Source organism: Phycodurus eques, chromosome 7 (genome assembly GCF_024500275.1).
Source record: "Phycodurus eques isolate BA_2022a chromosome 7, UOR_Pequ_1.1, whole genome shotgun sequence".
NCBI classification, from domain to species: domain Eukaryota; kingdom Metazoa; phylum Chordata; class Actinopteri; order Syngnathiformes; family Syngnathidae; genus Phycodurus; species Phycodurus eques.
Window position 1 is genome coordinate 30,804,800 of NC_084531.1, and position 14,213 is coordinate 30,819,012.

A 14,213-nucleotide genomic window follows, 5' to 3' on the forward strand; every position below is an offset into this window, starting at 1 on the left:
TTTTATATCTTAAAATATATATTTTTATATATTAAAAATATATATATATTTATATATTAAAATATTATATATATATATATATATATATATATATATATATATAATAATTATTTATTATATATATTTTATATATTTTAAATATCTCGTGTGTGGGCGGTTAAGGGTGTCGTGGCGTCATCAAAGATGACCAAACCTGACAACAAAACAAAAACACCAAAAACATAACCTACAGTATATGATATGCAGTACAATGTGTACATTTTGTTTAAACAAAAAACAAAACAAAGGAATAATACAAATACAATTTAAAATCAAAATAAAACCATTTGTAATGGGTCCATAAGTTTCAAGTCCCGATAGCCTTTTTATTTTTTTGTCCTCGTGGCGTTCTAATTTGGATGTCGCCAGCTAATGACGTAGGCGCTCGACTTGATCTTAGTGACGTAGCGGAAGCAGGAAGGTGAGCTCCAACGCGTCGGTGGACTTTTTCGAGCGCTTTCAACTGGCCTGTTGCTCAAATGGCGGCCTGCGCGGCGCTGCGGTCCGGGACGCTCCTCCTGCTGCTCGTGTCCGCACTCCACGGGCCGAGCTGCGCGGTGTCGGAACCCGGCAAATGGGTCCTGAACGTGGACAGTGTGAGTTTGCTGTGGTGTCGACACGGTTGGCGACGTAGCGGCCACGCGCGCGCACGCACGCACGCACGCCTCCAAATCAATTGAAACAACTTGGTCGCTTACAATTGAGCGACTTGAACGTAACACGTCAGCTAACTGTGTGTGTGTGTGTGTGTGTGTGTGTGTGTGTGTGTGCGCGCGCGCGTGTACGTTTTTCCAGGACACTTTGAGGAAGCACAACCTTTTCGTCTTTGCTAAAACTCTGTTCAACAACAGCATCATCCATCTTAAATGTATGCACACACACACACACACACGCGCACGTCTTGGCTTGGCTTGAATTCACAGTCGTGCGTGTGTTCGTGTATGTGTGTGTGCGCGTGTGTGTTCGCGTGTGTGTTCGTCCAGTGGCGGCAGAGAGCTGCAACTCGTCTTCCCCAGTGCACTTGAACGTCTCGTGGTACCTGAGGAGTTCACGGTGCTACGATGAAGTCTTCGGTGTGGACGTGCGTGCAATGTTGCCAAGATGATTTTGGAGATGTCGTGGGCTAGAATTGCAAGTTACACGCTTGAAAATGGAATAGTTAGTAGTGTAACTATTTGAATGACGTTCTCAAACTAATATAACACATTACAGGAAATTAGGTTTTGATGATTGTTCTTAATTTGAGTGAATGTGATATGGGGGGAAAAAAGGGGAATTTTCCAGCAATTTTTCCAACTGTTACTCAAGTTGTAACCATGGCAATTTGCCAAAGCGAGTGTAATTTCTTGACATCCGTTTTGTCATGAAATGATGTCATCTGGTCACACGTACTTGGTTTACTCCGCAACACTGTGTGCGTTTCTCTCGGCGCGTGCGTCCAGGCGACACGAGCGGAACGGTACTTCGGGTCCGCCGAGGTGAATCCGGGAGGAGGAAGTGGTTTCTTCGTGTTCCATCAGTACCCGCTCGTCACTTGCCAGCCACGTGTGGACCCCAACATAGTGAGGCGCACGCGCACGCACTCTCGCCCGCCGTGAGCGGGTGGGCGACCGTAAACGTGATGTTTTTGTCGCCACAGTTCGGTCTGAATGCGTTTGACGTGAAAACTCGACTGACTGAATTGCAGGTAAGAAACAAAAGTAAACAAGCGCACAACTACGACACTTGTCTGCACTCGTACCGCACAACACAACAGCGTGCGGACGAAGGCCCGCTACACACTTTAAGACCATCGTGCCGGTTTTGTCCCGATTATTATTATTTTTCTTTCCCTTACCGACCGAGGACGGCGAGCGCTACACTATCTTGTGTCTAATAGAATGAATTCGCCGATAAGATGAGCTTTAGGTCTGACGTGTGTGTTAAGAGTGTTGGACCTGACCATCTTAAATATTGAATGCGTTCAAGTGCACGACAAATTATAAATGTTCCAAACAACAAAACATCGCAACTTTCGGAGATTGGCCCGTCTCTCCTTTTGATGCTCTCAAATGCTCAGACTTTTCAGCCAATCACAGAGAAGACCCCCGGCAGGAAGCGCAAAGAGGCGGAGCTTCCAAAAGCGAAGGTGAGAACGGTGCGATGGTTTTTAATGGGGCCTGACTGATCTGGATCTTTTTCAGCCGATTCTGATATTTGGCAGAAAACAAATGCGACTGAGACGCTGCGGCTCGGGTTCTGACCGGATCGAAGCGGTCGCAACTAATTACTCCATTTCTAAAAGTCTCTGCGCTGGGTCCCAGTCTGCGTTACAATCGATTTTCAAGTCCGAGACGTGAAATCTGTCGGCATGAGCGCTCTACATCGCCGGACGGTTTCGGCCCTGCAGCACAAAGGGGAAACTCAAACACGGTGAGGCGGCTTTTAGCCAAATGGGGTACGTTGCCAACACAAGTCGAGTTTCAAAGTCTTTCAATACAGTTTTAAAGCTTCGATTTAGAGCATTTGCACTTTTAAATGATCTTTCTTGCACTGTACATCGTTTTTATCTTTTTTTTAATCAAAGTTATTAATCATGCAAAGCACATCGAGTTAGCTTGTGTATGAAATGCGCTATATAAATTGCTTTGCGAAGAATAACGTGGACATCCTGGCTTTTGATCTTGGTTAAGACCTCTCTCTCTCTCTCTCTCTCTCTCTCTCTATATATATATATATATATATATATATATATATTAAAAAAGGAAAACTGAAATAGCACTCAGTCGCAAGTATTCAGACCCTTTGCTGTGCCACTCATAGATTGAACTCTGGTGCTGTCCGTTCCTTCTGATCATCCTTGAGATGGTTCTCCACCTTCATTGGACTCCAGCTGTGTTTGCTTATACTGATTGGACTTGATGAGGAAAGCCACAACCGTGTCTATATAAGACCTTACAGCTCACAGTGCATGTCAGAGCAATTGAGAATCAGGAGGTCAAAGGAACTGCCTGAAGAGCTCAGAGACAGAATTGTGGCAAGGCACAGAGCTGGCCAAGGTTACAAAGGAGGCCACTGTGTTCCTAAGAACACCTAAGAACACAGTGGCCTCCGTAATCCTTAAACGGAAGACGTTTGGGACGACCAGAACCCTTCCTAGAGCCGGCCGTCCGGCCAAACGGAGCGATCGGGGGAGAAGAGCCTCGGTGAGAGAGGTCAAGAAAAACCCAAAGATCACTGCGGCCGAACTCCGGAGATGCGGTCGGGAGATGGGAGAAAGTTCTAGAAAGTCAGCCATCGCCGCAGCCCACCGCCCGTCGGGGCTCTATGGCAGAGTGGCCCGACGGAAGCCTCTCCTCGGTGCGAGACGCATGAAAGCCCGCATGGGGTTTGCTCAAAAACACCGGAAGGACTCCAAGATGGTGAGAAATAAGATTCTCTGGTCTGATGAGACCAAGACAGAACTTTTTGGCCATAATTTTAAGCGGCAGGTGTGGAGAAAACCGGGCACCGCTCATCATCTGTCCGATAACGGTCCCAACAGTGAAGCACGGCGGTGGCAGCATCACATCTCTGGAAATACCTGCAAATGTCTGCCCACCAACATTCACCGTCCAACCTGACAGAACTGGAGAGGATCTGCGAGGAGGAACGGCAGAGGATCCCCAAATCCAGATGTTGCATCAATCCCAAAAAGACTCATGGGTGGGTGCGTCGACTAAATACCGAGCAAAGGGTCTGAATACTTCTGGCTGTGTGATAGTTCAGTTTTTCTTTTTTCATAAATCAGCAAAAATTTCAACAATTGCGTTTTTTCTGTCCGTATGGGGTGCTGTGTCTACATTAATGGGGGAAAATTCACTTCAATGATTTTAACAAATGGCTGCAATATAACAAAGAGTGCAACATTTAAGGGGGTCTCTATAATGTAGACAGTCAAGACAAGAAAGCATCGTCTTATTATACAGTCATGGCTAGTTCCAATATTTTTGAGCACAACTGTACAGTGTTATGACAAAATCTAGTCTATACTTTTTATCTTATCTCATAGTTTTGTGTGTTTTTGTTACTTTTTCAAATGTACTTGGTAGCTTCATTGTTTGTTCCCTTCTGTCATCCTGTCCCTGTGGTTGCACCCGCCTCCATTTTCTCTCAAGGACCAGATAAGAGAACTTTGTGAATCGGTCGGTGTGTCTTCGTTCCTCACCTCCCCCTCATTTTCGTTGAACTGCGCGTTGCTCTTCTGCGTTCCGCAGAGACGCGAAGCAACCGGAACCTCTCTCGACTCTCTCTCTCTTTGCAAAGATGATCTTAAAATGACAAAAGACGAGAATGTTTGCCGATTTGAAAAGTGCTAGTACCGGCCGATTTTTATCGATTCATCGGTCAGGCCCTAATTTAACTTTAACTAATTTAACATTTGATTACGTGACCAATTTGTTCCTCGTCCTCCAGCCGGCTGCGGGAGAGACAGACGAGCAGAAGAAGACGCCGACTTCTGCGGGAGACTCCGACGTTCCTCACAAACAGGTCGGCTTGATGTTTTCTCCTGAAGAAAAGAATTGAGTAAAACAAGATATTCTTTTGGAGAACGTGTTTGATACAAAAGAGCCAATGATAAACAATATTTTATGGACAGATGGGGGGGGAAAAAAAAGAGCTTTTTGGCAAAGCAAACAAACAGTATGTTTACAGATGGCGCATTTAGGAAAATAACACCCTGCCAACAGTCGGGCATGGCGGAGGATCCGTAATGCTGCGGGGCTGCTTTCCAACATCTGGTACCGGAGGCCTCGACTGGATCACATGTATCGTGAAATCAGAAAATGATCGAGATTTGAGAGCCAAACGTCTTACCCGGCGTAAGAAAACCCGCTTCGAGGCGAAGATCGCGGGTCTTCCGGCGACACAAAGACCCGAAGCGCACGTCCCAAAGTGCACGTGAATGTTGAAAAAGAACAATGGCCGTCAATGAGTCCTCATCTCAAGCCAATGAAACATCTTCGGGGGAGCTGAAATCTTGAGCTTGACAAATTGCAAAGGAACAGTGGGAGAAAAGTGCAAAAAAGCTTCGAGATGGGTAGAAGAAACGTTTGGAGCCTTTCAACGAGTATTATATCGGCTGTACGAAAAAGGAAGGGGCGCCCATAATGGCGAGCAGGACTGCGTCTCAACTTCTGCCGTCATTTGGTCATCATCATCATCATCATGTGATGATCCCGACTCGATCTCATCTTTGCCGTGTCAGCTTTCCCGCCTCATCCAGATCCTTCCCATCTCACGTCCTCCAGATTTGATCTTAACCTCGTTACATCCTGCTCTCATTTGATCTCATCTCATCCTCTCATCTCCCGTTTGTCCAATCTTCTCATCGCATCTTGATTTGAGCTCATCCTGAATTCCCGTCTGGTTTTGTCTCGCGTTTCTTTCATTTTACGGTCTTCCTGATCTCATTTGATGTCAATTTCATCCTCCTCTCATCTCATCTGCTGCTTTCATCTGATTTTGTATCTCACCATCCTTCCCACAATCTTAACGTTATCTCATCTTTTCATCTGCCGTTTTCAATGTACGTCACGCTCTAATTTGACCGATGAGCGTGATCTCATTCCGTCTCATCTTCTCATCCTGTCTTGACGTGACGAGATGGTTTCATCTCACCCTAATCTGCGCTCGCGTCGGATGTCGTCACTGCGAGTCGTTGACGTGCGCGCCGTCGTTTTTCCAGGCCGCCTCACGTGCGCACTTCGATGCGGTGGCTGAGAGCTGGGCGGACGGTCCGTACGTGTTCCTGCTCAGCGTCCGCGAGGTCAAAGAGAAGAACCGGGCTCCCGACCCGGCCCGCGGCCCCCCGGGCCCCTGGAACCTGCGGCGTGAGTACAAGCGCTCGTGCACGCTCCTCGCCGCCCGCCTGTGCGCGTGCGTGCGTGCTCACCCGTGCTCTGTGTGTGTGTGTGTGTTGACAGTTCAGGTGAGCATGAAAGGACCTCACGACTACATCTCGGCCTCAGAATGGCCGCTCATGCTGGTAAGAACACTATTGAGTTTTTCGCTGTGTTTTTCCCGGTCGAGCGGTAACCGCCTCAGGTCCGAGGTGCGTTAGGAGCGGATTCGTCACGATGTTGGGGTCCGAAACGGGCTCGGGGCCCGACGATCTTAAATAACGAAGGCGTTCAATATTTACAAAGGAAACGCTTGACGCGAAGGGGGGACGCAGACGTCTCCCGAGTCACGACATTGAGAATTGTGACGTAGAACGGAATGTAGCGCTCAAAGAAGCACCCTGGCTCAACTGAAGGGAAGGAAAGTAAAAATAAACGTCTCACCGATGTGTTTTTTTTTTTTTTTTTTTTTTTTTTTTTTTTTGCATAAGGGTGGCTTCCCCAGACGGCAAGAAGTAGTTTTTTAAGAACATTGCCGTTCTACAAGGCTTCCCGCTCCGGCAACCTTCAGAAACGTCGGCGCACGTCCGGAAGTGTTTCTCCTTCGTTTTGGCGCGATCGTGTGAGACTTTGCGATCGGTGGTGGAGCAGAATTTTGTGTGTGTGGTGTTCACACACACAATAGCACCAAAACTATGAAATGCTTTTCAAGTTGTTTTTGTTTTTATATCTTCGTTTATGCGTCTGTCGCAGATGCGCCTTGTGTGTGCACCAGGCCTTACCATACGAGCGACCCGACTTTTGGAGTTTTTCCAAATGCGATTTTTAGCTTTGACTGTTGCTGGAAAGTTCATTTCAACGGGCCACCGCCATTTGCCGTGTCAATAAGGATCGTCTTTACCGCGAACGGCTAAAATTTGGAATCGTCAAGACCTTTTTGAAAAGAGCAGCGGAAGCGCGACAGACGTTTAAGCGGAGAAAAGCAAGGCGGCGTCAAAAGAATTGCTGAGTTGGATTTTTGTGTTTTACTGTTCTTGATCAAATGATGCGCGTGTTGTGGCGTTGAGTTCTACATGGTGATGTGCGTGGCGTACGTGCTGCTGGCGCTCTTGTGGCTTCTGCTGTCGGCGTGCTACTGGAGGGACCTGCTCAGGATCCAGTTCTGGATCGGGGGCGTCATCTTCCTGGGCATGCTGGAGAAAGCCGTTTACTACGCCGAGTTTCAGAGCATCAGATACAACGGCTTGTCCGGTAGGTGCGCCGACACGGCGTCTTCCGACACGGCGCGTGCCGCGCGACATTGGATGTGCGCTAATGTGCCGTGTTCCAACGCGGCGCACCGCGGGACACGCCAATGTGGCATTTTCCAACGTGGCATGTTCCCATAAGGCAGCCGACCGCGCTGCCCGGTGTTGTCGTCACTGTTCCTCATTCAGTCCAGGGCGCGGTGGTGTTCGCTGAGGTTCTGTCCGCCGTCAAGAGGACGCTGGCCCGCGTGTTGGTCATCATCGCCAGTCTGGGATACGGCATCGTCAAGTGAGTCGGTGCGTGCGTGCGTGCGGATGGCGTGTCCTTCGCGCAAAGGTGTCGTTAACGTGACGCCGCGTGCGTGTCCGTCAGGCCCAGGCTGGGCGCGTTGCTTCACCGCGTGGTGGGCGTCGGCCTGCTCTACCTCATGTTCTCCGTGGTGGAGGGCGTCCTACGGGTCGACGCCGTAAGTCCCGTTCGCGAGCACGTCTTGGCCTCGGCGTTGTGATGTCGCGACGAGATCGCCCGCGTCTGCCTTCAGGATCGAGGCGACAACGCCGGCAGTATACTTGTGTGTGACGTGGTGCTCGCCTTCACCGACTCGTGCGTCATCTGGTGGATATCCTTCCGAAGTGATCGTGCTGCCGCCTTCCCTTCTCTCGGCTTTCGTGTGCAGTGACCACTAAAAGATTTGTCGTAATCTCTTTTAATGAGGAAAAGTACCGTACGCTTGATCAAGACGCGCAGTAATGACCTAATTAAGTAACCGACAAAGATTTTGAGCGTTTTGGTCACACCGCATCATTTAAGTGAGGCTTTTCCCGTCCCGCTTGCCGACGTTGCCGTCCTTGACGCGTCAGTCCTCGTGCGCTCACATCTTTGTGAGTCTGGCTCAGACGATGAAGCTGCTCCGACTTCGCCGGAACCTGGTCAAGCTCTCTCTCTACACGCACTTCACCAACACGCTCATCTTCGCTGTCATCGGTAGGCCACGCCTCTGTGTGCGTGTGCGTGCGTGCGTGTAATTGTTCATCGTCCATGTGCGATCGTGTGTAAATGTAAGTCTAATTTTGTTTTTGTGTGTGTTTAATTGCATGTTTGAGGGTAAGTGGGCGTGTTCGTGTCATTGGCTTGGTGCTTTCGTGTTTGTTTTTGTGTGAGTGTGTAATCGTATGTTGGACAGGGCTGCGCTTTCAAAGTTTGTATTGTGTGTGTGTGTACACGCGCGCGCTGTAGCGTCAGTCATCTTCATCATTTGGACCACGAAGACCTTCAAGATGGCCAAATGTCAGTCTGTAAGTATGGACTACTCACAAGTAGATGTATTCTTGTAACATAAAAAAAACAAAATAGGTTTTCCCATAAGTGTGTGTGTGTGTGTGTGTGTGCGCGCGCGCGCGTGTGTCCGCGTGCGTAGGACTGGCGTGAGCTTTGGATCGATGATGCTTTCTGGCGTTTCCTGTTCTCCGCCATCCTATTGGTCATCATGTTCCTGTGGCGACCGTCGGCCAATAACCAGAGGTTTTTTTTTAATTGTTATTTTTTTAACCTCACTTAATTTTCCGATACCTTCCTTTCCTTTACAAATAGTATTGCATTTTTGTTCATCTATTAGACAGTACACCGATCTGATCTGCTTTGTCATAATTCGCCGATCCGATCAATGTCCGCAAAAGATATTTACTCCGCGTTCCCATCGTGTACGTTATATTTGAATCCTAAAGCTAGTTTGTATTTAGCTTTGTCGCGTGTCTACATACGTAGTACTGTAAATATTTGACCGCCAGTAGAGTTATTTAAAAAAAAAAAAAAAAAAAAACCGCGGTGGTGTGGGACGGACAACGTGCGCTGAATGCCTGGATCAGACACTACAAGACAACTTGACTCTTTCACAATTGCACTATGTCAGAAGCTTGTATTCCGATACCACCGCATCTCGTCTTTTACGACCACTGGGCTTTATCTTGTCAACGCTTAACGTGACCGGATGCACTCGTTACCGTGGCGACGACAATAACGACGGATCGAGCCGTGCGTATCATAAGAGCAAAACGGGGAAACGCGTGCGCTGGCGGTCACCGGTGCTCGGGAGGCGACTTTCATTCAAGGATTGCTTGAGGTATGTTCACGTACTTTTAATACGATAGCGCTCGCAAGCGGGCAACAAAACGTTACGTAGCCTAGCAAACTCGTGCTAGCATTAACGGTTGTACGTAAACATGCCGGCGTTCTGTTCATCTTGTGATCGGTTATCGTTTTTTTTAAACTCGCTGATCGGCCCAGAAAAATCTTGATCATGTAAAGCCTACTATCTTTGCCAGCAACGTATAGTGACAAAGAGCAAATAAATGCTCTTCTATGAGATGGCAGAAAGTATGTCATTGACTTGTGTATCCACTTCTTCTGACATTTTTGTTTGTTGGTTTGCCGTGGGATTTTTGGAAGGTAAAATATGTGCCTTGGCTCGATAAAGGCTGGGAATCACTGTCCTATACGGGAGTCCCTGATCTCATCGCGGGGGGTTTACGTTCCAGAACCAAATGGCAACAATCGCCACGGAATTCCCCCGATACAGTGAAAATCTGCGATATAATTGAATATGTCCGATTTTCAAATCCGCTGTGCGGTCGACAGGCATATGGCGAGGGACGGCCGTACTTTCTTTATATTTGCGTGTGCGTGTTCCAGGTACGCATTCAGGCCTCTGGTGGATGATGAGGAGAGTGATGAAGAGGAGGAGGACGAGCTCATGGTGAACGAAGCTTTCGGTGAGACATCTGTTCTTTCACCTCGGCGCGTCATCGTCTTTGGGTGCTCGTGAGCAACAAATGATGGGAAACGTTTTGTTTTGCGTGTGCAGAGGGCATGAAGATGAGGGGCGTGAAGAACGAACCCAACGGTGCCGCCAGAGCCGACAAAGTGGTGAATATCTGCAACACACACGACGCGCTCCCAATATTATCCAGAACACGGTGGTGCCTTGAGATACTAGTGACCTGAAAAGCAGCACTTTGGTCAACGGTGAACCATTCCTGGGGGAAAAAAGAGGCTTCAAGCTGTTTACTGCCAGTCCCGGCTGAAGTTTACCGTCAAACTTCAATATGCAAATGCAAAGAAATGGTCTAAAATACAATACAGTGGATTTCGTACCTTTATCTATCCAGGAGTTTGTTCTCCCCGTGCCTGCGTGGCTTTTCTCCGGGCACATCCCCAAAACATGCGTGCTCGGTTAATTGACGACTCGAAATTGTCCGTAGGTGTGAACGTGAGTGCCAACGGTTGTTTTCTTCTCGCGTCTTTTACTTGGTGTAGCCACTATTGCTGCTGAAACGATGCAAATGTACCCGTGGTGGCAGGAATAAAGGTGATCTCATCTAATCAATCTATTTGTAGCCGATCTATGACGGACGTGGCCCGAGGTGTCCCTAATCGAGTGTCGCGCGTTGTTTCCAGGATGAAGATCTGAAATGGGTGGAGGAGAACATCCCGTCGTCCATGGCCGACGTGTAAGTGGTGATATTTGATGTTGCGCCGTGACGTTGTGCTGTCAATCGCGTGACGGTCATGTGACGTCTTCCCGCCCGCAGCGCCCTGCCCCCCCTGCTCGACTCGGACGAGGTGAGTTTGGACGACTGCTGCGGCGCGCGCGCTTGGCGCGATAAGCACAACACCACACGTGGAACATTCGTCACGATGCAGTACATCCGTCCGTCCGTTCCCTCTACCGCTTCTCCTCACGCGGGTCGCGGGCCCGCCGGACCCTATCCCGGCTGTCTCCGAGCGAGAGGCGGGGTACACCCTGAACCGGTCGCCAACCAATCGCAGGGCACATAGAAACAAACAAACAACCATTCGCACCTTCAGGCAATTTAGAGCCGTCAATCAACCTTTGGGGATGTGGGAGGAGGAACGATGCAAACTCCGCACCGGCGGGGCCGGGATTTGAACCCCGGTCCTCAGAACTGTGAGGCAGATGTGCTAACCAGTCGCGCGCCGTGCCGCTGACGATGTCGTGCAAACATTTTTTTTATTTATTCATATTTCTATATCGCAGGTTTGCACCTATCGCGGGCGGTCTGAAACATAACCCCCACGATGGAGGGGGTTTACTGTATCGAAATTAAAAAAAAAAATCCTTCATTTTCCTATATTTAAGCAAAGTATTAATGTGCATAATGAGTTTTTTTTTTTTTTTTCGGTGATACTAGTGTAAGAAGTCTTGACACCCGGTGTCGTCGTAAAATGTGTGGCGTGCAGAGGGAAACATGGCAACCGTCATCAGGGGGCGCCAAAGCCAAAGCTGCCGTTGCCACGGTTACTCCGTGTCGTTCAGCAGTCACTGAGGTCACGAGGTGTCGCCGAATGTCAGTGACGCGCGTGGACATAAATTGACCTGAGTGCAAACTTGCGTGTTGTTGACTTGCGCCACACGCGGCTAACCCCGACATGGCTCTTATGTAACGCGCGTGTCTTATCGTCGCGCTGCACGTCAAACTAGAACGAGACGAGGCAATTTGCCTGCGAACGGTGAAACGCCGAAGCGGAAGCGATCACGTAGAATGGGAACGCTGTGGAATGTCTCATTGGGAATGAGGCCAATTCTAGGGTGAAAAATGTGTCATTGTGGGAAAATAGGAAATGTGTTCTGATTTCTCTTTCACAAAGACTGTTTGTTGTTGTTGTTTTTTTACATGATTATTGATTTGATGAACTATCACAACAACATACATACTCGCACTCCAGCAGCCGTCCGTCAAAGACGTAAACTTAAAAAGTTGTTTAGTGTGGACGTTTGATCTTGTTGCTTTGCGCGTCAGGAAACCATGACGACCAAGTTCGAGATGTCCAAGATGGAGTGACGCCTTTGAGGACGGAAGAGGAAAGCGACGTTTGTGTGACCGATCTCCAACTTTATGAGCTTTGTAAGCGTCAACTGGACGAACACTCACCGTGGCTTTTTTTTTTTTTTTACCACACAAATCCTTTTTATATTTATGTACTTAAACACACACACACCGCCATATTTTGACAGCTTCTTTGCATGTAACAATATCATGTTGTGTATGCCGTTGCCATGGCAGCACTGCTGTCGTGCGTGTGTGTTTTTGTGTTGTGCTCGGGCTTGCGTATGGACTGCTCAAAATCATAGCGGCGTGTCTTTAGAAACCTCCTTTCACTTTCATTCAGCATCCCTCACTCACGATTATTATTGATCATCACTTTTCTGCTGTCATGACTAAAAATGTCTTCTTAAAAAGTTCTTCTTTTGCAGTTGTGATTTCTTCACACTCCAAACCAGCACAGACACAAAAAAATAGAAATTAAAAATTCATTTTTTTTCCCCCGCCTGAAATAAATGTGAATAAGCAAAGTGATTTATACTGCAAATAAGCGGTGTGTGTGTGTGTGTGTGTGTGGAGGGTTCCACATATAACGGGGATAGATTCCCCCCCCAAAAAATTAGAGAATTGGTGAATGCGCAAATGGCGAAATGCAAATATGCAGTGCGCCACTGTACTTACAGTAATGCCCTCGCACGTGGGAAAGGAGAAGTACCGTCGCCGATGCACTTTTCAGCCGTTGATTGAAAGCCGGTAGAATAATAAAGCACAAACATAATGAGCAGACCGTGCAGGAGCTGCTGTTGGCCACAGCTCACACTCACTCTCACCCCCCCCCTCCCGTCTGTCGGTTAGACTAGGATTTGAAGTTGTTGCTTTTTTTAACCGGATTTCCTCGAGGCAAAATCCCACCCAAAAAGATTCCCCAAGAAGGCCATTTTTTCAATTTCTCTGGAAGCAATTATCCAATTTCCTAACTTGTTGGTTAAAATGGCCGTTCCAATCCTGTCATGTTGTTACTGTGAGTATTGTTCTATTATCTGTCTGCATGTGTTGCTCCACTGTGTTCAACTAGCAGTTGCTGATAAAACCAAAATCATCGATGCTAACCGTTAGCATGTCAATGACGTTTTCCTTTGTTGTTAGCATTAATTAAGCGAAGCAGACTTTTCCCCCAAGGCAAAGCTATGTGGTTATTTTATTTCCACAAGGGTTAATTGTCTAATTATTATTATTATTATTATTTTTTGATTTGTTCACGCTTTCCCAAACTGCCGCTTATTGAGAGAGGGGGAGAGGCTCGGTCATCCGGGAGGATCTCGGAGTAGAGCCGCCGCTCCTCCGCATCGAGAGGAGCCAGATGAGGTGGCGCGGGCATCTGATTCGGACGCCTCCCCGGTGAGGCGTTCCGGGCACGTCCCGCCGGGAGGAGACCCCGGGGACGACCCGGGACACACCGGAGAGACTACGTCTTTCGGCCGGCCCGGGAACGCCTCGGGATCCCCCTGGATGAAGCGGCTGGGGAGAGGAAAGTCTGGGCGTCCATGCTAAAGCTACTGACCCCGCGACGCGACCGCCGATAAGCGGTAGAAAATGGATGGACTTGAGTTTACTGCCACCCATTGGGGAACGTGCGGCATGGCAAGAAATGCCTTGCCGCGCCTACGGTCGACAATAAATCCATCAATAATAAATCAATCTAAATGTTTGTGATATTGTGTCCATAGTTCGTGTAAATGTTTTAATCAATATTCACTCCCGTCCCCTTTACAAGAAAAAATGGCGCATCCTACCTCTGGGAATGTAATTGAAGATGACCCATGTGAACATCCCCTCAGATAGTTTGACAATAAAACGTTGTGAGGTGTGACACGCTAGTCGAGCCAAAGGCCGTTGGCGTCTTGCGGAGGAGGACCCAAGACGCCTCAGGGAGCCAAAGATGAAGGTGAGATGAAGAGACCAAATAACTGTTTGGATGAAGAACGAGTGCGAAGTTCAGCAAGACTTTTTGTTCTAATCGTTGTTGTTTCTCCCCAACACTCCCCAGCGGCTGCTTGCCGAGACGCCACCATCGGCACCGGTGGCACGCGTGGCGTTAACGCGGGAGGGGGCGCCGGTGAGTTTGCTGACCATCGCTGAACGCGAGCTCGTTTGTTTTTCGGCACTTTCCCAAAGCGGACCTTGCAATTCTCTGTGCGCTACCGCACAGAGAATTGCAAAGTTT

The 14,213-nt window shown here is 48.3% G+C and overlaps 1 protein-coding gene across 4 annotated transcripts; it reads left to right on the plus strand.

Moving 5' to 3' along the window:
* Window positions 1–417: 417 nt before the first annotated feature.
* zgc:162698 (Transmembrane protein 87A-like) lies at window positions 418–13,687 on the plus strand. Of its 4 annotated transcripts, XR_009768899.1 has the most exons (22): window positions 419–635; window positions 835–907; window positions 1,023–1,120; window positions 1,482–1,601; window positions 1,679–1,726; window positions 2,099–2,167; window positions 4,474–4,548; window positions 5,747–5,891; window positions 5,985–6,046; window positions 6,968–7,151; window positions 7,337–7,436; window positions 7,521–7,614; window positions 7,690–7,767; window positions 8,024–8,132; window positions 8,385–8,443; window positions 8,566–8,669; window positions 9,837–9,916; window positions 10,009–10,070; window positions 10,602–10,654; window positions 10,736–10,766; window positions 11,966–12,070; window positions 13,276–13,687. XR_009768899.1 is itself a non-coding variant. In XM_061681501.1 (21 exons), the coding sequence occupies exons 1-21, from the start codon at window positions 519–521 to the stop codon at window positions 12,005–12,007; spliced, it is 1,794 nt and encodes a 597-aa protein (XP_061537485.1). In that variant the 5' UTR covers window positions 418–518; the 3' UTR covers window positions 12,008–13,098. The 4 variants fall into 4 exon arrangements, 3 of the variants coding, with proteins under 3 accessions (XP_061537485.1, XP_061537484.1, XP_061537486.1); XM_061681501.1 differs by lacking the exon at window positions 13,276–13,687 and having other exon boundaries at window positions 418–635; window positions 2,108–2,167; window positions 11,966–13,098; XM_061681500.1 differs by lacking the exon at window positions 13,276–13,687 and having other exon boundaries at window positions 11,966–13,098.
* The last annotated feature ends 526 nt before the right edge of the window (window positions 13,688–14,213 follow it).